Below are 27,367 nucleotides of genomic sequence, written 5' to 3'. Positions count from 1 at the left end.
TCTCCCTTATTGCCCAGTATATTTCTACTAATTCTCATGTCCTTGTTTCATTTTGCATGAACCTCAATATTTTCAGCTTCGACCATAAACACTTATGAATGGAGCGAAACTAAGTATCTGTGTATTCGAAGGTTTTGGGGGATACCCTCTTGTAATTAATCTCTCCCACAGTTGTTTGAGGTAAAGGGAGAGAATCAGCTGTCTCACCCACAACTGATTTTCAATATGGCTATCAAAAACCTATAAAGATAGGTTGAGGTGCTTAGATCAAACCTTCTTTCTTCTGTGAAAGAGCACTAGTACTCTGCAATTTTTTTTCTCTGTCTCCTTTTACAGGATAGCCATGAGTTTGCAGCAAGGCACGCAGTTGAGCGAAGAGGCTTTTGAATTGGTCCTTCTTTTTAGTTTCAGCTACATTAGGTGCATCCCTAATTGACAAGAAATCAGGGTTATTAATGGTAAGGGTAGGGCTGGAAATTCAGACAATAGAGTAATGAATAGGGAGAAATAAGAGAGAAAGAGAAATGTTAACGTCGACATTTGAGAAAAAATCCAGTCCGTTAATTCATAGGGCAGCAATAACTGTCAATATTAAAACAAGGAAATGAAAGCCAATCTCATCTCGCTTAAACTGTGAGGTCCCTAAGGACAGGTACCAGATATGTCTCTATGTCTTCCATAGCAAATCCCAGCACAATGTCTAACATTGTTGCCAAAGAATAATATAAAATAAATTAAGTTCAAATTAATCTGAATTTAATGGTAGGTGTTTGTTCTATCATGTATTCTTACCTGTTTTTACAAGAGTACTCCTGATTAAATAAATTCTTTCTAAATTATCTATAATTACTCAAGAGGCTCTCTCAAAGTCATTGCTCCTCAGACAGCAGGCTGAGCAATAAAATGCTAATTGATATATTTTTTTTTACTTTTAAAACACATACATCATATTGAAAAATGTTGACAAAAATTTTTTATCAGTGCACTGCAATTTACTTCTGATGCCTGAACAAAAAAAGGAAAATAATAAGGTAATTTATCTTCTCAAATGTAAATGGATTTAAGGTCTAAGGCAAGCCAAAGACCTAAAACAGGCTTCTAAACCTGTCAGGGAGTGTAAACCATTTATTTAGTGTTAGCTTTGGGCAGAGGGAGATGTCAGATACATAAGTAATATAGTAAATATTGTAATAAATTCAGAGCTAGGGGTTATGGGAAACCCACTGGAGAGACCAAATTTCCCTGAGTAAGTCAGGCTTCCCCAAGGAAGTAAGGTTTTGGCTAGATGCTAAATAGGAATAGAGGATGTGGTAGAGGGCTTTGATGAAAATATCAGTCAGTTATGAATTCATACCTCTTCTTGTCTTCTCTCTTATCCTTATCCATTATTCAATGATGTAACAACGAATTCTGAAATCAAAGTGAAGTAACATTTTACTAAAAAATCAGTCTATGATGAATCACAGTAAAGCAATAAGACTAATAAAAATTATCAACTGCTTAGTACCTTTTCCTCAAGGAATGCCTACTTCTTTTAAAGATAGAATTTCATTAAGTACCAATAACCCTCTTATATGTTATGTAAATTTTAAAAGCCTACTTTACTGTGTGATTCCCAATGACTAACTGTCATAACATTGCAAATAAATTTACTTGAAAAAGTTACAACTTTCTGTGAAGTTACACAACTTAATCCAAAAGTCAAGTATTTGGAGGTTTACTAACATACACTTAAGTTCCTTTAACTTCCACTAACTTCAAAATCACTTAATGAAACAAAGACAAACGTGGTTGAAAGCTTCATGTATAGCCACACACAATACCATGACACAATAGACAGTCTACATTTACTGTCAATGTCATAGAAATCCTGGGCATACAAAAAATGGCCCTGAAATCACCAGAATCCTCACTTTGAATTGTATAATTAGACTCACACATCACCTCAAGGTCAAAGCTTCAAAGTAGAAGTTGACCACATTCAAATATGTATGTATTAAATAAGAAATAAAAGAACATTTAAAACATAGCAAACATTTTTAAAATGCTCTCAAGAAAGTAAGGGAAAGCTCAGGGGTCAAACACTGGGAAGACACTGAAAACCAAAGCCTGTTAGGACACCAGGCTATGCTGATGTGGGCTTGGGGAGGCATATCTAGGCAATAAAGAAACTTGGATGTTAAGGCCCTCTTAGGTGAAGGAGAATCTAAATAGGAAATTGAAACTAAAACCCACTACTTCCTCCCTACGTGTAGCCACAATTTCCAGAGGATACAATTTCATTTAAAAATTATGCCCTGGCCAGTTTGGATCAGCGGTTAGAGCATCGGCCTGCGGTCAGGAGAGAACCGGGTTCGGTTCCCGCTAAGGGCATGTACCTCGGTTGCAGTTTGTCCCCGGCCCTGGTTGGTCGTGCAGGTGGCAGCCACTCAATGTGTCCCTTTCACGTCGATGTTTCTCTCTCTCTCTCTCTCTCTTCCTCTCTCTCCCTCCCACTCTATCTGTGCAAAAATGGAAAAATGTTCTCGGGTGAGGTTAAAAAAAAAATTAGCCCAGACTAGTTTAGTTCAGCAGCTGAAGTGTAGGCCCGTGGACCAGAGAGTCTTAGGTTCAATTCAAGTAAAGGCATGTAACTCAGTTGCGGTTAGTTCCCAGCCCTGGTCAGGGTCCTGCAGGAAGCAACCAATTGATATGAGAGATGTGTCTCAGGTGAGGATTTAAAATAAATAAATAAGCCTGGCCAGTGTAGCTCAGTGGTTGAGCATCAACCCATGCACCAAGAGTTCGCCAGTTCAACTCCCAGTCAGGGCACATGCCCAGGTTGTGGGCCAAATCCCCGTGGCATGCAGAAGGTGGCCAATCGATGTTCTCTCTCATTGATGTTTTTATCTCTCTCCCTCTCCCTTTCTCTCTCTCTAAAAATAAATTTTAAAACATAATAATAAAATAAATAAATAATAAAAATTGTCCCACCAGCCCAGCCAGTGTGGCTCAGTGGACTGAGTGATGTCCCATGGACTGAGAGGTCCCGGTTCGATTCCCAGTCAGAGTACATACCCTGGTTTTGGGCTCCATTCCCAGTAGGGATCGTGCAGGAGGCAGTCAATCAATGTTTCTCTCTCATCGATATTTCTCTCTCTCTCCCTTCCTCTCTCTCTAAAAAACTCAATAAAACATTTTTTAAAAATTGTACCACTAACAAAGGAAGAAAACAAGGATGTTTCTCTGTCTCAGTATGTTCTCTAGGTGGGATAAAAAGGGTACTACTAAACTGTATCAACTTTAGGGTTCCAGGAAAATCAAAGACAAACCCATTCTAGAGTCAGATTCCACAGAATTTCCACAGATAAAGCACCACTGAAGATGACTTCACTATCCAAAATTAGAATTTGTGTAAAGAAATAATTCACCATATGCCAGAATTAGGAAACACACACACACACACACTCCCACACAGCAGGAGACCTCCAAAAACTTCAAATAACTAAATTATCTCAAAGTCATTATAAAATAATTCTGTTGAACAATAATAAAGACAAAATAAATAGGATTTAAAATATGATAAAAGACCAGGTAAACAGGAAAAAGAACAAAAAAGAAATTCTATAAAAACATAGTCAATGAAATTAATTTCAAAAAGAGGGATTAAGCAATGTATTAAGACACAACAGAAAAGAAAATTAGTAAATGTGAAAGAGATATGAGGAAATTCACCATATTACTTTTATAGAGAGATAATAAAATGGAAAATATGAAATGAGGTTATAAAACATGAAGGACAGCTCTGGCTGGTGTGGTTCACTTGGTTGGAGCGTCATCCTGTGCACCAAATGGTGGCAGGTTTGATTCTCAGTCAGGGCACATACTCAGGTTGCAGGTTCGATCCCCTGGTTGGGGCATATATAATGTTTCGCTCTCAAATTGATGTTTCTTTCTCTGTCTCCTTCTCCTCCCTTCCTTTCTTTATAAAATCAATGAAAAAACGTATCCTATGGTGAGAGCTTAAAAAATTAAAAAACATGAAGGACAGATGGGATGACCTAATGTATGTCTAATAGAAGCTCCAGATGAAGAGAACAGTAAGAATGGAAGATACGCGGTAAAGAGTTAATAATTGAATTTTTTTCCATAATGAAAAATGTGACCCAATTTGGATACATGAAAATAAAATCACATCTAGAAATATCATAATATCAAAGTGAAATTTCAGAACACAAAATATAGCTAGGCCATTCTAAGAAATAAACAGATCAGCAAATATCAAAGAATAGTATCATACAGATCATATGCTCTGGCCCTAATGTAATTGAATTAGAAATCAAGAACAAAAAGTGAATATGAAAACTTTTTGACTTGGATATTTAAAACAATAACAACAGCAACAACAACAAAATTTCCTAAATAGCTCTGGAAAACAGAAAATATTCAGAAATGAAGTACTATAAGAATACTACATAACAGCCTGTAATATGCAGCTGAAGCAGTACTGAGAAAAATTATACTTCTAGATCCTTATTAGGAAAAAAGACAATAAATTAATTAAGGCGTCAACAAAAAAAATGTGAAAACAAGAGTAAAGTTAAAGAAAGGAAAAGCAAGGACATAATAAAGATAAGACCAGAAAATGACAAAATAGAAAATAAAGATGTAATAGGACAGATCAAAAAATCTGTTTCTTAAAAAATAAAATAAAACATTGTTTTACCACACTGATCAAGAAATAAGGGAGAAGACAACCTAACCAAGCCTAAACAAAATAGCCTCAATGTTAAAACACAAATGGATGTTTCCAAATGTTTAAATAACAGGTATTTCGTATTTCATGCTAAAAAAAAAAAAAAAAAAAAAAAACCCGATAAAAAGAGAAGCCACCCACCCAAGTCATTTTAAAATACTATCGTATTTTTTTCTTTTTATTTTAAGGTGGATTTTTTAAAAATACTTTTTCTTTTTCAGAAAGAGGAAGGGAAATGGAGAGAAAGATGGAAACATTGATGAGAGAGAGAATCATTGCTGCCTCCTGCATGCCCCCAGCTGGGGATTGAGCCTGAAACCCAGGCATGTGCTCTGAGTGGCAATCGAACCAGTGACCTCCTGGTGCATGGGATGACCTCAAACAACTGAGCCACGGGCTAGTATATTCTTTTCATAATTTTATATATTTTTTTGTTTTTCAATTACAGTTGACATTCAGTATTATATTAGTTTCAGGTGTACAACACAGAGATCAGACTTTATATAATTTACTAAGTGATCATCCCAATATAAATCTAGATCCATCTGACATTATACATAGTTATTACAGTATTATTGACTATATTACCTATGCTGTACTTTATATCCCTGTGACTGTTTTTATAACTGGCACATCTTAATCCCTTACCCTTTTCCACTAATCCCCCAAAACCCTGCCATCTGGCAACTATCAAAATGTTCTCTGTATCACTGAGTTTGTTTCTGTTTTGCTTTTCATTTACTTTGTTTTTAGATTCCACATTGAAGTGAAATCATATGATCTTTGTCCTTCTCAGTCTGACTTACTTCACTTAGCATAATATCCTCTAGGTCAATCCATGTTGTTTCAGATGGCTAGATTTCATTCTTTTTATGGCTGAGTAATATTCCTTTGTATATATGTATCATCTCTTTATTCATTCATTTATCAGTGGACAGACACTTAGGTTTCTTCCATATCTTGGCTATTGTACATGATGCTGCAACAAACACAGGGATGTATATGCCTTTTCAAATTAGTGTTTGGGTATTCTTCTAATAAATACCCAGAGGTGGAATTACTGAGTCATTCTTTGTCTCTTGTTATATATAGCCTTTGTTTTAAAGTATATTTTGTATGATATAAGTATTGCTATCTGACCTCTTTTTTGTTTGTTTCCATTTGCATGAAATATCTTTTTCCATCACTTTATCTTCAGTCTGTGCGTGTCTTTCAATCTGAAATGAGTCCTCTGTAGGCAGCACATGTATGGGTCATGTTTTCTTATCAATTCAGCCACCCAATGTCTTTTTATTGGAACATTTAATACATTTAAAGTAATTATTGATAGGTATGTAGTTATTGCCATTTTATTATTCCTATGTTTGATCTTTTGATCTTTTTTCCTTCTTCTTAAAAAAGTCTCTAACATTTCTTGTAATACTAATTTGGTAGTGATGAACTCCTTCAGCATTTTCTTGTCTGAGAATGCTAGTATATCCTTTCTACTAAACCAGAAGGGGGATTTTTTTTTTTATCCTCACCCGAGGATATTTTTCCATTTTTTGTTCAGATAGAGTGGGAGGGAGAGAGAGGAAGGGAGAGAGAGACAGAAACATCGACGTGAAGGGACACATCAAGTGGCTGCCACCCGCACGACCAACCAGGGCCGGGGACAAACTGCAACCGAAGTACGTGCCCTTAGCGGGAACCGAACCCAGGTCTCTCCGGACCGCAGGCCGACGCTCTAACCGCTGAGCCAAACCGGCCAGGGCAGAAGGGGGATTTTTATAAGGTAATTTTATTTATGATCCAGATTCAAAATTCTAAGTAAGCTAGGCTGGTGTGGTTCAGTGGTTGAGCGTCAACCCATGCACTAAGAGGTCACCAGTTCGATTCCAGGTTGTAGGCCTGATCCCCAGTTGGGGACATGCAGGAGGTGACCAATCGATGTCCTCTCTGATCGATGTTTCTATCTCTCTCTCCCTCTCCTTTCCTCTCTCTAAAAATCAATAAAGAAAAAACATTTTTTTAAATTCTAAGTAAAATTATTGAACCCAAATCAGCAGAGTATTTAAAAAATGTGAGCTAATTCCAGAAATAATAGGATAATTTCACATTAGAAAAAATATAATTCAACATAACAGAGAAAAAGAACATGATCATCTTAGTAGACGCAAAAAATGCATTTGATATAATTCAATACACATATATAATTTTTTAAAATATTCTTAACAGACTAGATATATAGACAACAAATTCCTTAACCTTATAAAGGGAGTCAACCAAAAATATACAAACAATACCCTTAAAAATGGAACATTAAAACAATGATTTAGTTTCAGGGGAAAAACAAGAGTAGGTGCTAAACATTCAATAAATAGTGGTAAAACCACTAACTCATGTGTTATATAAGAAAAATAAATAAAATAAATAACTCTTGGAAAGGAAAAATAAAATTGTCTTCAGTCATGAACACTATGATTATCTTCATAGAAAACCGAAGATATTCTGCAATTTACTAGGAATAATAAAATAGTTCATCAAGGTTGTTGTATACAAGATTAATATTTTAAAAGTAATTTTGTTTCTATACACCAGTAACCAAAATTAGAAAACATTTTAAATTACTTGTTCGTTTTTATGGACTGTATTAGGGTGACACTGGTTAACAAAGTTATACGTTTCAGGTGCACAATTCTACAACACACCATCGGTACACTGTATTATGTGGTTCCCACCCCAAGTCAATTCTCCATCTATCATCATTTATCCCCCCTATACCCTCTTCTACATTCCTCCACCTTCCTTCCCCCAACAGCTGTCAGCCTGCTCTCTATCTATGAATCCATCACTATTTTTGCTTATCCATTAATTTTGTTCATTAGATTCCACATATGAGTACTTACCTTTCTCTGACTGGCTTAATTAGCTAATGCTATCCAGGTCCATAGGGTGTCTCAAAGGATAAGATGTCTTTCTTTTTTAAGGCCAATTAGTATTCCATTGTGTGTATGTACCACAGCTTTGTCATCTACTCATCTACTGACGGACACCTGGGCTGCTTCCAAATCTTGGTTATTGGTAAATAATGCTGCAATGAACATAGGGGTGTATATATTCTTTCAAATTTAGTGCTTCAGATTTCTTCGGATAAATTCCCAGAGAAAACAATTTTTAAAAGATAAAATAGAACCCTGGCCAGTTTTGCTCAGTGCGGGATGCAACCAGTCGATGTGCCCCTCTCACATCGATCTTTCTCTCTCTCTCCTTCTCTTTCCCTCCCTCCCACTCTATCTGAAACTAAATAGAAAAATATCCTCATGTGAGGATTAAATATATTTATATATATATATATATTTATATATATATATTACATTTATATATTTTATATATATATTTATATATATTATATTTATATATTCTGTACTGATATATATATATATATCTCAGTACAAAATCTAAAAGACTGTAGGAAGGTAAACTCTTCTAAGAGAAGAAAGCAATGGCGAAAATTTGGCAATATAGAGAGGTTTCTAGATACCGCTTATGGAGAGAATGAGAGAACTGTGAAATTAATTTCCATGCAGTGAGCCAACTGGGTAAATAACATGTCATGAAGAAGTGGTGTCTCAGGTCTGGACAGAGTCAGGGTATAATGACACCTAATGTATGCCCTCATGGGCGACATGTGACAGAAAAGCATGACTCTGTAGTAATAATGAGCTGCACAGAAGTGACATTTTTCTCCAACAGCACACAGTAGTCCACATACTACAGAAATGGAGGAGGGGGGAGATCATATTGACCCTTGGTCAGATTTTCTCCAGGCATGAAGAAGGACAAGAGGCACTAAGGATATTGGCCAGAAAAACTAGATGACATTTGGGACTCTAGTGTAAAGATTAACCAAGTCAAGAAGCTGTGGCCCTGGCCGGTTTGGCTCAACGGTTAGAACATCGGCCTACGGTCCAGAGAGACCCGGGTTTGGTTCCCGCTAAGGGCACGTACCTCAGTTGCAGTTTGCCCCCAGCCCTGGTTGGGTCGTGCGGGTGGCAACCACTCGATGTGTCCCTTTCACATCAATGCTTCTCTCTCTCTCTCTCTCCCTCCCACTCTATCTGAACAAAATATTGAAAAATGTCCTCGGGTGAGGATTAAAAAAAAAATAGAAAAGGTGTCCTCAGGTGAGAAAAAAAGAAGCTGTGGACAGGGATGGGAGAGGTTCACTGAGAAAAATGTACAGCAGTTAAGGGACTGTAATAAATTTTAGGAGGGAAAAAAACAAGGGCATTAAAAGAATTACAGAAAGAGCAATAGAACAGAAAGTTCTGGCATAACTGGGGAGAACTCAGTTGAAAATATCACTGGTAGTTTCTGGTAATATCAAACGCAATCATGAAAAATACTCTGTTTCAAAAAGAAAGCGAGAGTGAGAAACAGAGCACATCTTCACCCTTTCACACATGAAGAGGTTAAAGTTAACTAGTTAGTGCTCTATAACCAGGAACAGCTGCCCTCGCTGTAGGCAGTCACTAGCAGGCCTATAATGAGCTATTCAACATATTTAGTCCTATTTCGGCAGCAGCCAGAAAGGTGCTCTGATGATCAGTCTGTGCTCTCCCCCTCCTCCCTGGTCTGTCAGTCAGCTCAGCTTACTGACAGAGAGAAGGAAACCCCTGTGGCCTTCACAGTGCAATAATGGCTGGAAAGAGTTTGGCTCATGTAAACATCATTCAGACCAGAAAGGGTCTGAACAAAAGCAGAATGCAAAGGAGCATACATCTTTGACTATTACTCTGGTTACAATATTTATTTACTTTAAAGTAAAAACCTCAAAGTATTTAAAATGCCATTGTGAAAGATAGGCTACATATTTCTAGTTATTAAATTTTCTGTGCATTATCAGGGATCAACACTTTCTTTGTACAGAGATACACATCACATTTTTTATAAACAGTGGATCAAGGGGTAGTCTTTCAAATCTCAGTATGATTCTGGAGAATTTTTAAGTTTACAGGGGGAAATGCATGATGGCGTGCTTCGTCAATTTGAATGAAGTAATCTTCTCTTCCTCATATAAGGTTTATTAAAGATATTTAATCAATGAGAAAGATTGAAATATTTACAATTCTCGTGTAGACAGTAATGGTGTTAAATGTGTATGGCCAAGTCAGTGGAATTTTCCAATTTATTTTCAATCAATACTTTCTTTAAAAATTACAGCTCATAAAAACTTATCTCATCAGTTACTCATCCATCTTAAGAGAATATACTTTTCCAATGGATAAAAATCAAGAACAGAAATTAATTTATAGTGATTTATGTAATATGTGTGCTATGTATCACGTCAAATAACCCTGGAAGGGGTAAGTGGCAAAGTCATGCTCCAAAAGAGATCCAGAAGCATGACCAGGCTTCCTGATTCCTTTGGACTATCCCTAGTGAGTGGTGTTTATTTTCTCAAACTTGAGTTCTTTCAGCAAGCTCTCACTGCACACGCATGGGTCCTGGCCTGGATGAGGTGGTGGGGAAACCAGGCAATGAAGGAAATAAGCCCATTTGCACAGAATCACACACATTTACACAGGTAAAATGTCCACTGTTTCCTAGACCAAAGCTGAGGCTCATTCTTTGCACATTCAGTTGTCCCTTCTGAGGACAGGGCCAGGTTAGTTGTGTCCAATGTTGTATTCTCAGCACCCCAAACTTCCTGGCAGAAAATCGATACTGAATAAATGTTTGGTGAATGAATAAATGACACAAGAAACAGTGAGTTCTACCTGGCAAAATGCTGATGTGCAACCACAGGGTACTGAACACCTCTCACCCAGCTAATCTCATTTCTAAAAGACTGACAGACAAAAAAAAAGGCAAAGCCAGATCCATAGAGAAACACTGTCAGATCTAGAAAGGAGTACAGTTCAGACTGACAAACCTCAGAATAGGGGGACAGACGAGATGAATAAAATAAACCAAAAAACTTATATGCATGTATGCATAACCAATGGACATAGACAACAGTGATGGAGGGTGGGGGGTGAGATGGGGAGGAGGGTGTCTAGGGGGGAAAAGGAGAAACAGCTGCAACAAAATAAATTAATACAAATAAATAAATAAATGAATAAATAAATAAAATAAAAGTGTATCTCTTGTTAGTTTCACACTTTGGGGAATTCTGCATGGCATTTTTCTTAGCCTGGGGCAATAAGGACTACTATGAAGCAAAGGGTTTCTTACAACCTTCAACATTCTGGCCAAATATTACAAGTTTCTACAAAGTACAGTAAAAACTGAACCTGGCCCTGAAAGAGGTCAGCAATTCATTAAATTCCTAATTTTAGTCTTATTCCTTTAAATCTCTGGATCTTCTATAAAACCCTTCCATAGAGCTGCCAGTTCTTAAATTTCAGCAATTAATTCAATCCCTGCCCCCTCTACACCTCGGCAGCACACAGTCTTAGAGGGAAGAATGACACCTACATAAATCCATTGATTCAAGGCAAGTGGATCATCACTACTGGACTAGAAACTTCACAGCAGGCAGCATCTGAGACCACTGAATAATGGATACAGAACACTTCAACTGGTGAATGAAGAGAAAAGGATATTGTAGGAAGAAAACAGCCCAAGTAAGGACACTGAGGTGGAACATCATGATAAGGTGATTCCAAACTGTCCTTACAATTTCCTAGTGTGTGCACTCAGGCAACTTATTTGAACTTTCTGGGCCCCAGTTTCCTCACTATTTAAAATGGTAATAATAAAGCACTATTCATTACAAAAGGCCTTTGTCAAGATTCACTGAAATAATGGATACCAAAGTACCTAGCTGGCCTAGTGGCAGACACAAAGTAAGATCCCAATAAGTATTTTTAAACAAACTTTGATAACAGGCAGAGATAAAATAGTGGTTACCAAGGGCTGGAGGGAGAGGAAAAGGGGGAGATATGATTTAATGAAGACAGAGTTTCAGTTTGGGATGATAAAAAAGTCTAGAGATGGAGAGTGGCGATGGTTGCACAGTACAGTGAAGTTACTCACTGTCACTCAGTTGTATGCTTAACAGTGGTTAAAATGGTAAATTTTATGTTACGTACATTTTAACCACTACAATAAAAAAATGCAAAATATAAACAAAAATAAAGTGCAAGGCTTACCCAGCAAGAAGCACATTGTGACTGAAATTAAGAACACTTAGGAAGGTAGGCTGGGGCCAGAAACAAAGAGCTTTGAATGTCAAGCTGAGAAGTGTGAACTTGATCTCCCCTAGTGCCCCATGAGGGCACTTGGAAGAGTTATGATTTGAATTTGTATTTTATATAGATATAATTGATATTTATTTTTTATAATGATAACCCTGTCAATATATGAGATGATCAGAAAGAAGTGGAGGCTGAAAGGAGGGATACCAGTCAGACTTCTGCTACTTAAAGTGTGGTCCCCAGCCCAGCTGGTGTGGCTCAGTGGATTGAGCATCCTCCCATGGACTGAGAGGTCAGGGTTGGATTCCCTGTCAGGGCACATGCCCGGGTTGTGGGCTTGATCGCCAGTAGGGGGCATACAGGAGGTAGCCAATGGATATTTCTCTCTCACATCGATGTTTCTACCTCTCTCTCTCTCTAAAAAACTAACAAACAATCAAAAACAATAAAAACTATTTAAAAAATAATAATAAATAAAATGTGGTTCCCAGCCTAGCAGGATTGGTCTTACCTGATAACAAATTCTCAGCCTTCCCAAACATTCTGAATCAGAATCCTCATACTACAAGCTCTCTAGGTAATGCCCATATGCACAAACCTTTGAGAAGCACTGGTTCTGAAGCCCAGAGGAGTCCAAATGGGAGAGGCTGAGAACTTACAGTGGACCATCAGCAAAAGATGTGGAGCCATCATCATCAATTTTACGGAGCTTGTAAGCTAGGTTCTGTGTATTTCAAACACTACCAGTTAACCCTCAAAACAGGCCTGTGCAATAGGTGCTATTTACTCCCATTTCTCACATGGAATATTAAACATAAAAAGAAGAAAATCCATCCAACTGGTGTGGCTCAGTGGTTGAGCATCAACCCATGCACCAAGAGGTCGCCGGTTCGATTCCTGGTCAGGACACACACCGAGGTTGTGGGCCCAATCCCCAGTGGGGAGCACGCAGGAGGCGACCAATCGATGTTCTCTCTCATCAATGTTTCTATCTCTCACTCCCTCTCACTTCCTCTCTCTCTGAAATCAATGAAGAAAAAAACTTAAAAAAAAGATCAGAGTGGAAATAAAGGACATAAAGGCTAAAAAAAAAAAAAAAAAAAAATCAATGAAACCTAGAGCTGTTTCTTTGAAAAGATAAATAAGACTGATGAAACTTTAGCCAGACTCACTAAGAACCAAATTAATAAAATCAGAAAGAGGTGAAGTAACAACTGCCACCACAGAATTGCAAAGGATTGTAAGAAAATACCATGAGCAACTATATGCCAACAAACTGAACAACCTGGGTGAAATGAAAAAATTCCTAGAATCATATAATCTTCCAAAACTCAGTCAGCAAGAATAAGAAAATCTGAATAAGCTGATAACAAGGAATGAAATTAAAGCAGTAATAAAAAAAACTTCCAGCAAAAAAAGTCCTCAAACTATTCCATAAAATTCAAGACAGGGGAAGACTCCAATGTTTTTTAAGAGGCCAGCATTATCCTAATCCCAAAACCAGATAAAGACACTACCAAGAAAGAAAATTATAGGCCAATATCCCTGATGAACATGTATGCTAAAAAAAACTCAAAATATATTAACAATTCAGATCCAGCAATACATTACAAAGATCATACATTGTGACCAAGGGGGATTTATTCCGGGGAGGCAAGTCTGGTAAAATATTTGCAATTCAATAAGTGTGATACATAACATAAACAAAATGAAGCATAAAAATCACATGATCATATCAATAGATGCAGAAAAAACATTCAATCAAATACAACACACATTTTTTTATAAAACTCTCAGCGCCCTGGGCAGTTTTGCTTAGTGGTTAGAGCATCAGCCTGCAGACCAGCGACTCGTGGGTTTGATTCCGGTCAAGGGCATGTACCTCAGTTGCAGTTCATCCCCAGCCCTGGTTTGGGTCATGTGGGAGGCAACCACTTGATGTGTCCCTTTCATGTCAATGTTCCCCTCTCTCTCCCTCTCTCTCTCTCTCTCCCTCCCCCTCTATCTGAACAAAACATGGAGAAATGTCCTTGAGTGAACATAAAAACAAAAAACAAAAAACCTCTCAGCAAAATGGGAATAGAGGGAACATACCTCAATATAATAAAGGCCACATATGACAAACTTACAGTCACATCATACTCAATGGGCAAAAACTAGAAGTGTGTCACTTAAAAACAGGAACAAGACAAAACTGTCCACTTTCACCACTCTTATTCAACATAGCACTGGAAGTCCTTGCCACAGTAATCAGACAAGAAGAAAAAATAAAAGGCATACAAATTGGAAAGGAGAAAGTAAAACTGTCATTATTCGCAGATCACATTCACATGATATTATACATAGAAAACCCTAGATTCCACCAAAAAACTACTAGATTTAATAAATTAATTTGGCCCTGGCTGGTTTGGCTCAGTAGTTAGAGCATCAGCCTGCGGTCCAGAGAGACCCGGGTTCGGTTCCCACTTGGGGCACGTACCTCGGTTGCAGTTTGTCCCAGCCCTAGCTGGTCGTGTTGGTGGCAGCCACTCGATGTGTCCCTTTCACATCGATGTCTCTCTCTCTCTCTCTCTCTCTCTCTCTCTCTCACTCTCTCTTCCCCTCTCCCCTTCCCACTCTATCTGAACAAAAAATGGAAAAATGTCCTAGGGTGAGGATAAAAAATGATTAATTAATTAATCAATTAATCTGGCAAGGTAGCATGATACAAAATTAACATCTGAAAATTAACAGGATTTTTATACACCAATAATGAACTCTCAGAAAGAGAAACTAGCCCTGGCCGGTTTGGCTCAGCGGTTAGAGCGTCGGCCTACGGTCTGGAGAGACCCGGGTTCGGTTCCCGCTAAGGGCGCGTACCTCGGTTGCAGTTTGTCCCCGGCCCTGGTTGGTCGTGCGGGTGGCAGCCACTCGATGTGTTCCTTTCACGTCGATGTTTCTCTCTCTCTCTGTTCCTCTCTCTCCCTCCCACTCTACCTGAACAGAAAAAATGGAAAAGTGTCCTCAGGTGAGGATAAAAAAAAAAAAAAGAAAGAGAAACTAAAAATAAACAACAAAAAACCATTTAACACCAAAAAATAAATAAAATGAAATAAAATAAAATATGAAATAAAATAAAATAAAACACCTGGGAATAAACTTAACAAGGAGGAAAAAGACCTGTACTCGTACAAATACAGGACACTGAAAAACGAAACAGAGGAAGATACAAACAAGTGGAAAAATATACCATGCTCATGGATTAGAAGAATTAACATAATTAAAATGCCCATACTACCCAAAGCAATCTGTAGATTCAAAGTAATTCCTATTAAAATATCAACAGCGTATTTCACAGAACTAGAACAAATATTCCAAAAATTTATATGGAACCAAAAAAGACCAGAATAGCTGCAGCAATCTTGAGAAAGAAGAAAAAAGTTGAAGGGATCAGAATACCAGATATCAAACTATGCTACAAAGCCACTGTAATCAAAAGAGCCTGGCACTGGCACAAGAACAGGCATATAGAACAATGAAACAGAACAGAGACCACAGAAATCAACCCATGCCATTATGGTCAATTAATCTTTGACAAAGGTGGCAAAAGCATATAATGGAGTAAGATAGCCTCTTCAATAAATGGTGTTGGAAAAATTTGACAAATACATGCAAAAAAATGAAACTATACCACCATCTTGCACCATACACAATAATAAATTTAAAATGGATAAAAAACTTAAATGTAAGTCATGAAACAATAAAAATCCTAGAAGAAAACATAGGCAATAAAATATCAGACATCTCACACAACAGAATTTTTGCCAATACATCTCCTAGAGCAGCAGTTCTCAATCTGTGGGTCACGACCCCTTTGGGGGTCAAACAACCCTTTCACAGGGGTCACCTAAGACCATCGGAGAACACATATTTCCAATGGCGATTCAAAACAGTAGCAAAATTACAGTTATGAAGTACCAATGAAAATAATTTTATGGTTGGGGGTCACCACAACATAAGGAAATGTATTAAAGGGTCACGGCAATAGGAAGGTTGAGAACCACTGTCCTAGAGCAAGAGAAATAAAGGGGAAAAGTAAATAAATGGACTATATCAAACTAAAAACCTTCTGCACAGCAAAAGAAACTATCCTCAAAATGAAAAGGGAACCCACAATACAGGAGAATATATGCACCAATGATACAGCTGATAAGGGGTTAATTTCCTACATATATAATGAACTCATACAACTCAACAAGAGGAAGACAAACAATCTAATTAAGACATGGGCAAAGGACCTGAATAGACACTTCTCTAAAGAGGACATAAGGATGACCAACAGACATATGAAAAACTGCTCAACATCGCTGATTATCAGAGAGATGCAAATTAAAACAACAATGAGGTATCACCTCACACCTGTCAGAATGGCTACTATCAACAAATCAAGAAATGACAAGTGCAGCAAGGATGTGGAGGAAAGGGAACCCTAATACGCTGCTGGTGGAAATGCAGACCAGTGCAGCCACTACGGAAAACGGTATGGAGGTTCCTCAAAAAATTAAAAATGAAACTGCCATTTGACCCAGTAATCCCACTTCTAGGACTATATCCTAATAAGAACCTGAAACACTAATCAGAAAGAGTATATTCACCCCTATGTTCATAGTGGCACTATTTACAGTAGTTAACATCTGGAAACAACCCAAGTGCCTATCAGTAGATAAGTGGATAAAAAAGCTATGGTACATTTACACAATGGAACACTATGCAGCTATAAAAAAGAAGGATCTCTAAATAAGCTGTGGTACATATGGAATACTATGGAATACTATGCAGCTGTAAGAAAGAAAGATCTCTTATGCTTTGAGACAACATGGAGGGACCTCAAGAGTATTATGCTAAGTGAAATAAGCCAATCAGAGAAACACAAATACTACATGATCTCACTTATTTGTGGAATATAATGAACAAGGTGGACTGATGAACGAAATAGACCCAGAGATATAGAAAGGAGTATGGTTCAGACTGACAAACTTCAGAGTAGGGGGATGGATGAGATGAACCAAAAAACTTATATTCATGTATGCACAACCAATGAACATAGCTGCTTTATATAAAAATAATTTTTAAGTTATTTTAAAAAATCTAGCTTCCTTCTTTGATTAAGATTGCCATCTTGCTTTTAGGAAAAACGAACAAGTTATCAAACCCTGGCAGCAAAGGGGGAAGGGCAGGACCTTGGAAGATGTGGCAGGCAGACCACTGTGGGCAAAGTGCTTGCTTTCTGAGAAGGGGTCTAACTCCTCAGCTGTGCTCCCGTGGGCCTGTCATTGTGACATTGACACAATGCCAGAGGATGTGGCAGGCTCAGGGTTCCATGTGGGAGAGGAGGGCAGTCTCACAGCTGAGGACAGGCTTGAGGTTTGAACACTTGTCTGCATGAATTATTTTTCTTTTTCCTAAAAATATAACACTCCAGTACCAAAAGGATGTAAGGTGGCAGCCTTATTTTAATAGTTTTAATCCTAATTATATAAAATACACACACACACACATCTAGTGATCTCTAAAGATTTGTTTACTTTGTGTGTTTTGTTTTACTGTATTAGGAACGTGTCCTTTCTCCTTGAATCAGAGCAGGACTTGCATCATCTTCCTAGTTTCACATGTTGGCTCTGAGTTTAAAGCGGTGTGTTTGATTCCAGTGTCAGTAACAGGGGCTCACAGGCAGAGCCGCCACTTTTCCTGACCTGGTTTGAAGTGAGGCAGCTCCCTGGCTCTTCTGTTTCCACAACAAGCTATAGAGATTTTCAGAGCAACACTTTTGAGTAAAAAGCCTTATTAAAAGGAAAATGTGATTTAAAAAAAAAGAAGGATCTCTTACCCTTTGAGACAGCATGGATGGACCTGGAGATTATTATACTAAGTGAAATAAGCCAGTCAGAGAAAGACAAAAATCATATGATCTCACTTATATGTTGAATCTAGGGAACAAAATGCACTGATGAACAAAACAGATCTATAGACATGGAAGCATGGAACAAATTGACAGGTCTCAGAGGAAGGTGGGAAGGAGGGCGGGAAGAGAGCAATCAAAGAATTTATATGCATATATGCATAGCCCATGGACACAGACAATACCCAGGTAAAAGCCTGGGGTAGGGTGGGGGATCGGTGGAGGGGGACAAATAGGGGTGACAGGAGGAATCTGTAATCCTCTCAACAATAAAATAAAGTTAAAAATAATAGTAAAAGGAGTAGAAAATCAAATTCGTCATCTTTAGCAATTTATGAGCAGAGAAAATCCCAGTTATATGACAAAACTCCTCAAATGTGAGCATCATCAATCTATTCCTGCAAATGAAGGTTGCCAAGTTACCTTTCATAACTTTCTCTTCCTTCTCTTCCTTCATCTGGGCCCATCTGATCAGCATCCATGGCCTGACTATGGAACCCACGTGTGCACTATGACTCACACCTCCTGCTCCTGCTTATCCTCCATGTCTGACCTTAAGCTCAGGCCCTTTGTTTCAATTCCTGCAAATATCTCCTCATCACGGGTCTCCATTCTTGCCCTGTTCCGGTCCATCCTCACCTAGACATTGACATGATCCAATTAACCAACTATTCCTGTCCCTCCTCCTAAAGCCCTCCCCTGGGTCCTCCAGGATCCCGGACTTACAGAGTGGCCCAGATCTCTGAGCAAGTAACTTATTTGATTTTCATATTTCTATGAGTTATATTCTTATGTTGTCATTTCAGTTTCTCAGGAAACTGAGACACAGAAGGTAGCTCAAGATCACTCAACTAGTAAGTAGTACATCAGATACTGGAATCCAGAGAGTCTGGTATTGGAATTAAAAACTACACTAGACTATCCGGCAGGTGTGGCTCACTGGTTGAGCATTGACCCATGCACCAAGAGGTCACCAGTTCAATTCCAGGTCAGTACACATGCCCAGGTTGTGGGCCTGATCCCCAGTGGGGGTCATGAAGGAGACGGCCAATCGATGTTCTCTCTCATCGATGCTTCTATCTCTCTCTTCCTCTCACTTCCTCTATCTCTGAAATCAATAAAGGAAAAAAAATAAAAATAAAAAATTACACTAGTCTGCCTCCCATCTCTATGTCACTGTTTCCAAGAAGTCTTCCCAGATTTCCCCTAAGTCTTTCTTTTGAAGACCCTTATACAAGCTGTGCACCCTGTGTGCATTAGAATGTAAGGTCCCTCAGGGAAGAGACATTTTATTGTAATTTCTACATTCTAAAGTATCTAAAACCATTCTTAATACACACAAATTACTGGATATTTGTTTAATCCAATTTAATGTGCATAAGTAGAAAAGACAATATAAAGAATTGGTTTCCTATCATGACAGTGCTGGGGCAAACTATTTCACCTTAACATCTCTTCCTTCTATTTGCAAAGTTCACAGTGGCAGAATATGTTCCTACAGAACCAGATGACAGAAGAGAGAAAATTGAATTTAGAATGTCAAAAATCAAAGGAATGTGGTCCCTGGGAGTCCTAGGATTTCAGATAATAAATGTGTCCAGAAAAACCCAGCCTATTCAACATCCAAAGTGAATTTTTTGTGAGGCTTACCAAACCTATCATGTCTTAAGCCATTTTAAAGGGTTAAAGGATGGGTAATAGCCTGTGAAAGCATTTACAAGATCAATGAATTCCAAGTTTCTCAAATCTAATATTCAGCACTATCTTTAACTGTCCAGGGCTACCTCCAAGCCCGACAGGAAAAGGGAAGTTCTGCATTGGACTGATTTCCACTAAAAGAACAAGGCATCTCTGCAGGATTTCACTTCTTGGGACTGTAGAATTGATCTGAAGTCTCTGCTGTTCTTATATGCACATTATATTTGCTAGCTGCAATAGCTGGACAATGACAGAACCTTACAAATGAGCCCTACAGATATCTAAGTGACAAGCAAGATTTTAAGTAGAATTCAGTCACCCTGTAGAAAATGTTTTTCATTATTCTCAAAGCATGTCCTTGTATTAAAGATAGAAATCAATCCTCATAGAAACCCTAACCCCTGAGATGGAGAAAATAAGTTTTAAAAATGGAAGAATGATGGGGATAATACTTCTCTTTTTCTTCTGGATACCCTGTCTGGCACTCTCTTTCCCTGACTGCTTCTTTCCATCTCTATTACTTGGGCAGCCTTCACTTTGCAGTGAGAGTACTCTACTATAGCATTTAGAAGGGAATTCTATTTTTTCCAGCTTTATTTAGGTATAATTAACAAATAAAATTATATATAGTTAAGGTGTACAATGTGATGATTTGATATACATATACAATGTATATTATACATTGTGAAATGATTACCACACACCAAGTTAATTAACACATACATCACCTCACATAATTCCTTTTTTTGAACACTTAAGATCTACTCTCTTAGCCCTGGCCAGTATGGCTCAGCAGTTATAGTGTCGGCCTGTACACCAAAGGGTTGCAGGTTCGACTCTCAGTTAAGGGTGTGTACCTGGGTTGCAGGTTTGATCCCCAGCCCTGGTTGTAGTGCATGTGGGAGGCAACCAATTGATGTGTCTCTCACAAGGATGTTTCTCTCTCTCTCTCTCCCTCCCTCCATTCCATCCCACTCTCTCTAAAAATCAATGAAAAAAATATACTCGGTTAAGGATTAACCAAAGGGGGGGAGGAATCTACTCTCTTAGCAAATTTTAAGTATACAATATGGTATGGTTAACTATAGCCACACAGCTGTACATTAGATCTCCAGAACTTATTCATCGTATAACTGAAAGTTTGTACTCTTAAAACTATTGTTCACAAAGTCCCTACATTTCTAGCTATACCACTGTATACCAATCTTTATTTTCTATTAATCCATTAAATTTGTAATATTCTCTTAATTGACATTCTTTTAAAAATCTATCTAAGAACTAACAGGAAGCATCAGTAGATTTGTATATCTCTTTTATATCTTCTTTTAATTTCCCCTTGACTTAGCCTAAATTCTTTTAGGACTAGGATATATGAAAACACTATAACTTGAAAAGCTGAAGTACTGCACTTATTTCCAGTGCATTCACGGAGTGCCTACTCTGTGCTGGGCTTGGCAAAGCCAAGCATGAGAATCCAGAGATGAGACTGACACAGGCTCTGCCTTCATGAAATTCACAATCAATAAGGGAAAACATTTAAACCAATAATTATAACCCCTGACTTAAAAAGAATTTCTCAAGTTAACATAGTCTGTGAATTCCAAAAGACAAGTCAAAGTGGAAAATAATGCAAACTTTTTCAATTTAATTACCAAGAGTATGAAACCAAGAAAGAAAAAAAAAACTAGGGTGGGACTTGTTAGGAATCTGGCTTCAGGCCCCTTGCCATTAGAGTTTCTTGGATATGAAAATGTCCTTATTATAACATTATTTTACAGTTAAGCAATAAATCTCCCTGAGGATGGGGTGCATACTCAAGCACTTTTACTGAATTTAGCTTTATAGTAGTAAGAAGATAGAAGATTTTTTTAAAAATTGAACATAGTAATAACATTACTATATCCAGGCTCTATTATTATCTTTCTCATTTTACATACAAAGAAAATGGGGTTCAGAGAGATTAGCTAACTTTCCCAAGGCTGCCCTGAGAGTCAGTGGCAGTTACCTGAGCATTCACTCACTAATGTACTGCTTCTCCATGACTTAGCATTGGCCTTCTTTCAAAACTCTTACCTATCTGCTAATGACATGTGTCATCATCTCTGATCTACCCTCCTTGCATCCTGCCCTCCATTCTCCATTTATGACCTTCTAGCCACCTAGGAATAAGTACAAACACGTCATGTTTCTCCCAATTCTGATTCTCCAGACCACTGACAAATTACTTTTGAAGTTCTGTAGCAATCACATTTATTTATTTATCTTTTTATCCTCCCCCAAGGACATTTTTTATTCATATAGAGTGGGAAGTAGAGAGAGGAAGAGAGAAAGAAACATTGATGTGAAAGAAACACATCGAGCGGCTGCCTCCCTCCAGGATCCAACCAGGGCCGGGGACAAACTGCAACCGAGGTACGTGCCCTTAGTGGGAACCGAACCCAGGTCTCTCTGGACTGCTGAGCCAAACCGGCCAGGGAAGCAATCACATTTATATCCAATAACCTTTCTGCAAGTGATCATGTCCTTTGAAACTCACCAAAAGTAACAAATATGCTGAAAAACTGTCTAAATACATCAGTGTCCTTCACTGAAAAACAGGGGAGTTTGGTTTTTATCCTTGTGAGACCCCAGTCCCTTGAGAGCTATTTGTGAGACACAAGATTTGAACACTTGAGAATCTCTGCTCTATAGCAAGGAGTGACAGTCCAGTATACTCCAAGACTCTAGACAGCATCAAGGCTGAAGTGCAGCAGCCCTCAAGCTTTGTAGATGGTAAGAATCTTGAGGTGCATTTCACAGACTCCTTCCCAACTCTCCTCTCTCCAGTGGTTGGAAATGATGGGTTCCAAGACCCTGCTACATCTCTCTCCCACCCAACAGCTCTCCCAGATCCTCTTGAGTGTTTATTACTATCATTATCCAGCGGACCATGGCATCAAATGAAGTCTAATACTCGAGACTCACTCAAGACCCAAGAACATACTGTTGAGAATACAGTCCCTGAAGTCTCCTAGAGTCATATATTTATTTACACAAAAAATTTTTGTCTATCCTTCACACATCATAATTCTGTCTTATCTATTTTAGCTACTCATTGATTCTGTGCAGAACTAACAGAGCTAGCTGTGCATTACCTCTTTTTCCAGGCTTAGTCAATAGATACTCTCCTCCTCTACCCTGCTCATTTCCTCTTCTTTCTTCATCATTTAGTCACCTGTTTGAATACTGATTCACCTCTAAAGAATCAACCCAAGCCCAGCCAGTGTAGCTCAGTGGTTGAGCATCGACCCATGCACCAAGAGGTTGCCGGTTCAATTCCTGGTCAGGACACATGCCCAGTTTGTGAGCCCAATACCCCCTGGGGGGCGTGCAGGAGGCAGCCAATCGATGTTCTCTCTCATCGATGGTTCTATCTCTCTCTCCCTCTCAATAAAGAAAAAAAAATTTTAAAGAATAACCTAAGAATTTACCAAAAATGAAGAACAAGAAATACAAAAGTATAATTGGTAAGTTCATCTGCATTTTTAAAAAAAGGAGTAACGGGAAGAACTGCACATGAGCATTCTGTGACAGTGGTGTATAAGGACATGCCAAGGCTATAGGCATGGACTTCTGGGGTACATCCCAGGCTTCCAGGATCTATCCTGCTCCTAAACTGAGTTGCTAATCAAGCAGTTCTTTCTTGCCTGCACACCTCCCCTGGACCTCCTATCCTCACTTTCACCCAAATGAGTGAATAAGGAAATAAACGAAGTAACTGTGCTTTAATATTGGTTAAAGCATTGGAATTTGCAAGCAATTATGTAAAATTGGAGTTGACTCAAGATTATCCCCATGTCACACTCATGTTCATTTCCCTAAAACATCCATGGCTTTTAAGCTTCCTACAGAGTTACTCCTTCGTTCCTTACAAAAGCTCAGTAATAACATCCTTGACTTAGATTCTACAGATCTACATAACACTAAAAAAAAAAAAAAAAAAACCGCCATTATTACTCATGTAAGGGTAAAACTTTATTGCACATTATATTATAATTTACAGAAACAAAAGATTATTATAGTCACTCACTCAATTAAAACATTTTACAAAGATGACCAAGATACACCACAATTAAGTAAGAGGTTTGTGTTAAACTTTCAAGTTTCTTATTTAGGAGTATTTTATTTTATTTATGTGATAAACACCTGGTATGAAATTGTCCACATTAGATTTACCTCAAATGCAATATAAAGAGATGCTGATATTTTAAAATTATGTATTAAATAAAATTCCAATTATATTCATTGGAAAGAAAACTCACTGAAACTTGATGCCAAGATTTCAAAAAAATTGCATAATAAGAAAATTACTTTTTAGTGTTTCTTTAAAAAAAACTAAAATCGTCAAACCATAGGCAAACTTATTTTTCTACAATGGAAAAAGACAGGTTCTCAGCAATATGGAAATGAATCTGGTCTGTGACCCAAATGGCTCAACAGATGATTCTTTGAAAAGAAAAAAAAAAAAAAATTATGTATTCTGAAACTCTTTTCCTTAACTCTTCTCTGAAACAACACACCTTTCCAGCTTCCTCGGAAGGAGAGGAATCTCTTTGTTTGTTTCAGGTGTGATGCTGGTCCCTGAATTTCCTCTCCAAGGACATAAACTCAGTTACCAAAGTCCATCCTCTCAAAGACATTCAGTGAACAGGAAGAAAGAAAAGATCTCTGGCAAATGTCATCCCCATGCAGTAGCATCTAAGAGCAGAGGGAACTGTGTCAACAAAGCTTATTGCCAGTTTAGGTGAATGGGGTTGTTTTCCACCTTCTCTGGAGCAGAAAAAGTACTACACATATAAGGCCAGTCTCTGAACCTACTGGAGACACCCCAGCAGTTTTTTCTACCATCAAACCTGCTGGAGCCTAAATCAATACAAATATTCATGGCCAGTTATACTAGGAAGCTTGAAGTTGCAAATAACTGCTGATATTCTTCTTGCTCATAAATGACTCATCAATCTTATTCCTGGGGAATTTGAGAATGCCTGGGCCAGATGCCATTGTTCCCTTATATGAAATGGCCTTAATACAAGTAACCCAGACTTTCTTAAAGGTCATTGCTCTCACAGAACACTAACACCAAAGGATGTTGATACGTATGACACAAAAATAAGAATGAAGCATTCCTTGGTTGGGTATATGTGGAAAATTCTGAGTTAAATACAGCGAAGCACATGTCTTGACTATGAGACATCTCAGGACTTCTCATATGTTTAGGAGCACTGGGAACCTCGAAGACACATTCAACGGGTCTTTGTTTTGCTTTACATCCCATCTTCAAGCACCTTCCATAGCAAGATGAATTTTAACTTACAAATGACAGAAAAGACATTTTGAAAACCTAACAATAAATACTTAGTTAGATCTGGGATAAAAATACCAGTCTGGGATACCCCCAAAGATTATGAAGGGCCCAAGGAAAGGTGAAGTTGGTAGCTGCAGAGGTCGTTTAATGTAGCTCACTGGTTTCAGTCCAAGGTGCTCCCAAGAAGGTCCTGAGCATAGCCTGCCCAAACACCAGGGACACAACTCTGAAGATAAAGAGTCTCACCTAACATTACTTTTAAAGAACAATTGCGAGTAGTTGAGCAGCACGTATACTAAAATTGGAACATTACAGAGAAGATTAGCATGGCCACTGTGAAAGGATGACACACAAATTTATGAAGCATTCCATAATTTTTAATATCAATTATACTTCAACAAAGCTTTAATTTCAAAACAGAAAATACTTTCAACATAAAAATGAATAACTGCAATGATGTGCATTACAAATGTGTCTCTCCGAATTATATATGTAAGATAATGTTCTCCTCCTTCATGCAAACAGTATGAACCATAAATTAATACACACTTATTCCCTAACATCTAAATAACGTTTAAAGCCAAGAACAAGGTAAAATTTGTTCACCAGGTGTACCACCACTGTGGAATTCCTATGCTAAAGAAATATTCCCAATATGGAATTTCAAAGTTGCACAAGGATTTTTGTGTGTGTGTTTCTATTGAGCTATTTTTATAAAATGAGCAACTTGGCAAGAGATACATGTGAGTTCCACTCAGTTTTTGAAAATACATTGTGAACTGGCAGTTACAAGAATAAACACGAGGATATAAAGTACAGCATAGGTAATACAGTCAATAATACTGTTTTAACTATGCATGGTGCCAGGTGGGTACTAGACTAAACAGGGGGATCACTTTGTAAGTTATATAAATGTCTAACCACTAAGTTGTAAACCTGAAACTAATATAATAAATGTCAAATGTAATTGAAAATTAAATAATTATATATATTTGTGGAGCTGACAAGCTGTATACGTAGGAAAATGCCCCCTTTAAAAAATATGTAAGAATGATTATAATTTTTACATCCGAAGCTTTATATACCTATTTTCCACATCTATTCAGTTTTTCACCACGGAAGTATCAAAGTTCTCAGAGAACCTAAATACCAAATAACATTTATTGCAATAAATATATGTTATGTTTGATTTCATACATCAGCATAAAGGAAATATGTTTATTTTTCATTTATTAGAATATGATCATATACATACTATATAAATATAAAATTATATGCAAAAAACTAACATTCAAGTTAAGTTTTACTTGCACTTGTTCTACATGCATACACACACACACCTCATTGACCCAAAATGTCCAATTTATCATAGCAAAACATCTTTTCGTTCCTACATTTGATTTTATAATTCTCTCAGGGAAATGGGTAGAATGCTACATTTAAAGTGATCAAATAGAATCTCTTAAGATAAAACATAATTTGTACTTCAAATCTGTAGCTGGTGAAATCAATGACACCTGTAATAAGATATTATTATTCATGCTACACAATTCCATATAGATTTAATTCACAAGTGTTAAGAGTAGACTGTGACTGCCTGCATGATGTTACATCTTGACCTGTGCTTTAAATCTGACTAAGCATGTCTTCATTGTATAAATGATTGACTAATTCAGTGTTGTTATTATTTTAAAGTGCAGCTCATTACTTAGATTTTCCCAAGTCACTTATAACTTGATCAATTTTAAAACACAGGGGACTCTTTCTTCCATTAAATTACAAGTGCATATTACAATATAAAAGGTAAGTATAAAATAAAAGTCTAAAATAAAAAGTGTTTTCTTACCCAAGAACGAGAGATGAAGAAATCGATGAGTATAGTCTGTAGACACTGGATAGTCTATCTAGATGACCTTTAAAGAAACAGATGTTTCCAAATCAAAAACAGTTCTTTTACAAAAAAAAGAGAAGTAAATAATCATATAAATTCACATTTAAAATCAAGATAAGAGAACCCTTTTCAACTATCAAGACTTTCCAGGTTAGAGAAACTGAGATTGCTCCTCACCCAAGCATATTCTTAAAGTGCTTCCAGCTTCTGCATGAAGTTGAATTTCCTTAGTCTCCTTCTAATTCTAGCCCCCTTCAATCACCATGGCAGCCCACTTGATCAAAGTGTCTAAGCTTTCCGATGTTATCTTGTCCAGTGGCCTTGATACAAGCCCTAGAAATAAGATTTGTTTGTGTACAAACTCTTCTTTTTGTTCAATTAAACAAAACAACTTTTACTCATAATCCTTAAATTGGTTTATAAATATAGAAGTGAATGTTGATGTTCATGAATTTCTTTTAACAGATGCTATGGAGTTGCTTTGTATTAAGCAGAAAGTAGCCATACCTACTCTGAGGGACACACAATCTTTGCACTATTTGGGCTGTACCAAGGCTGAAACAAAATATCATGGTCC

The 27,367-nt window shown here is 37.6% G+C and overlaps 1 protein-coding gene and 1 non-coding gene across 2 annotated transcripts in view; one reads left to right on the top strand and one right to left on the bottom strand.

Moving 5' to 3' along the window:
• PASD1 (PAS domain containing repressor 1) overlaps positions 1-26,789 on the bottom strand; it is a 129,066-nt gene extending 102,277 nt beyond the window's left edge. Inside the window, exons 1-3 of the mRNA XM_036270095.1 lie at positions 26,746-26,789; positions 1,355-1,410; positions 274-428 (exon numbers count right to left, since the gene is read on the bottom strand). Of these exons, the coding sequence (XP_036125988.1) occupies positions 274-428; positions 1,355-1,386 (187 nt within the window). The 5' untranslated portion in view covers positions 1,387-1,410; positions 26,746-26,789. The remainder of the gene's footprint in view (positions 1-273; positions 429-1,354; positions 1,411-26,745) is intronic.
• On the top strand, positions 25,175-25,277 carry LOC118636764. The gene has a single exon (XR_004960749.1). It is a non-coding gene; the product is annotated as a U6 spliceosomal RNA (small nuclear RNA).
• Positions 26,790-27,367: the final 578 nt, after the last annotated feature.

The sequence above is a fragment of the Molossus molossus genome, unplaced genomic scaffold (genome assembly GCF_014108415.1).
Source record: "Molossus molossus isolate mMolMol1 unplaced genomic scaffold, mMolMol1.p scaffold_m16_p_2, whole genome shotgun sequence".
Taxonomy (NCBI): domain Eukaryota; kingdom Metazoa; phylum Chordata; class Mammalia; order Chiroptera; family Molossidae; genus Molossus; species Molossus molossus.
This window is presented reverse-complemented; position numbering and strand designations above follow the sequence as displayed.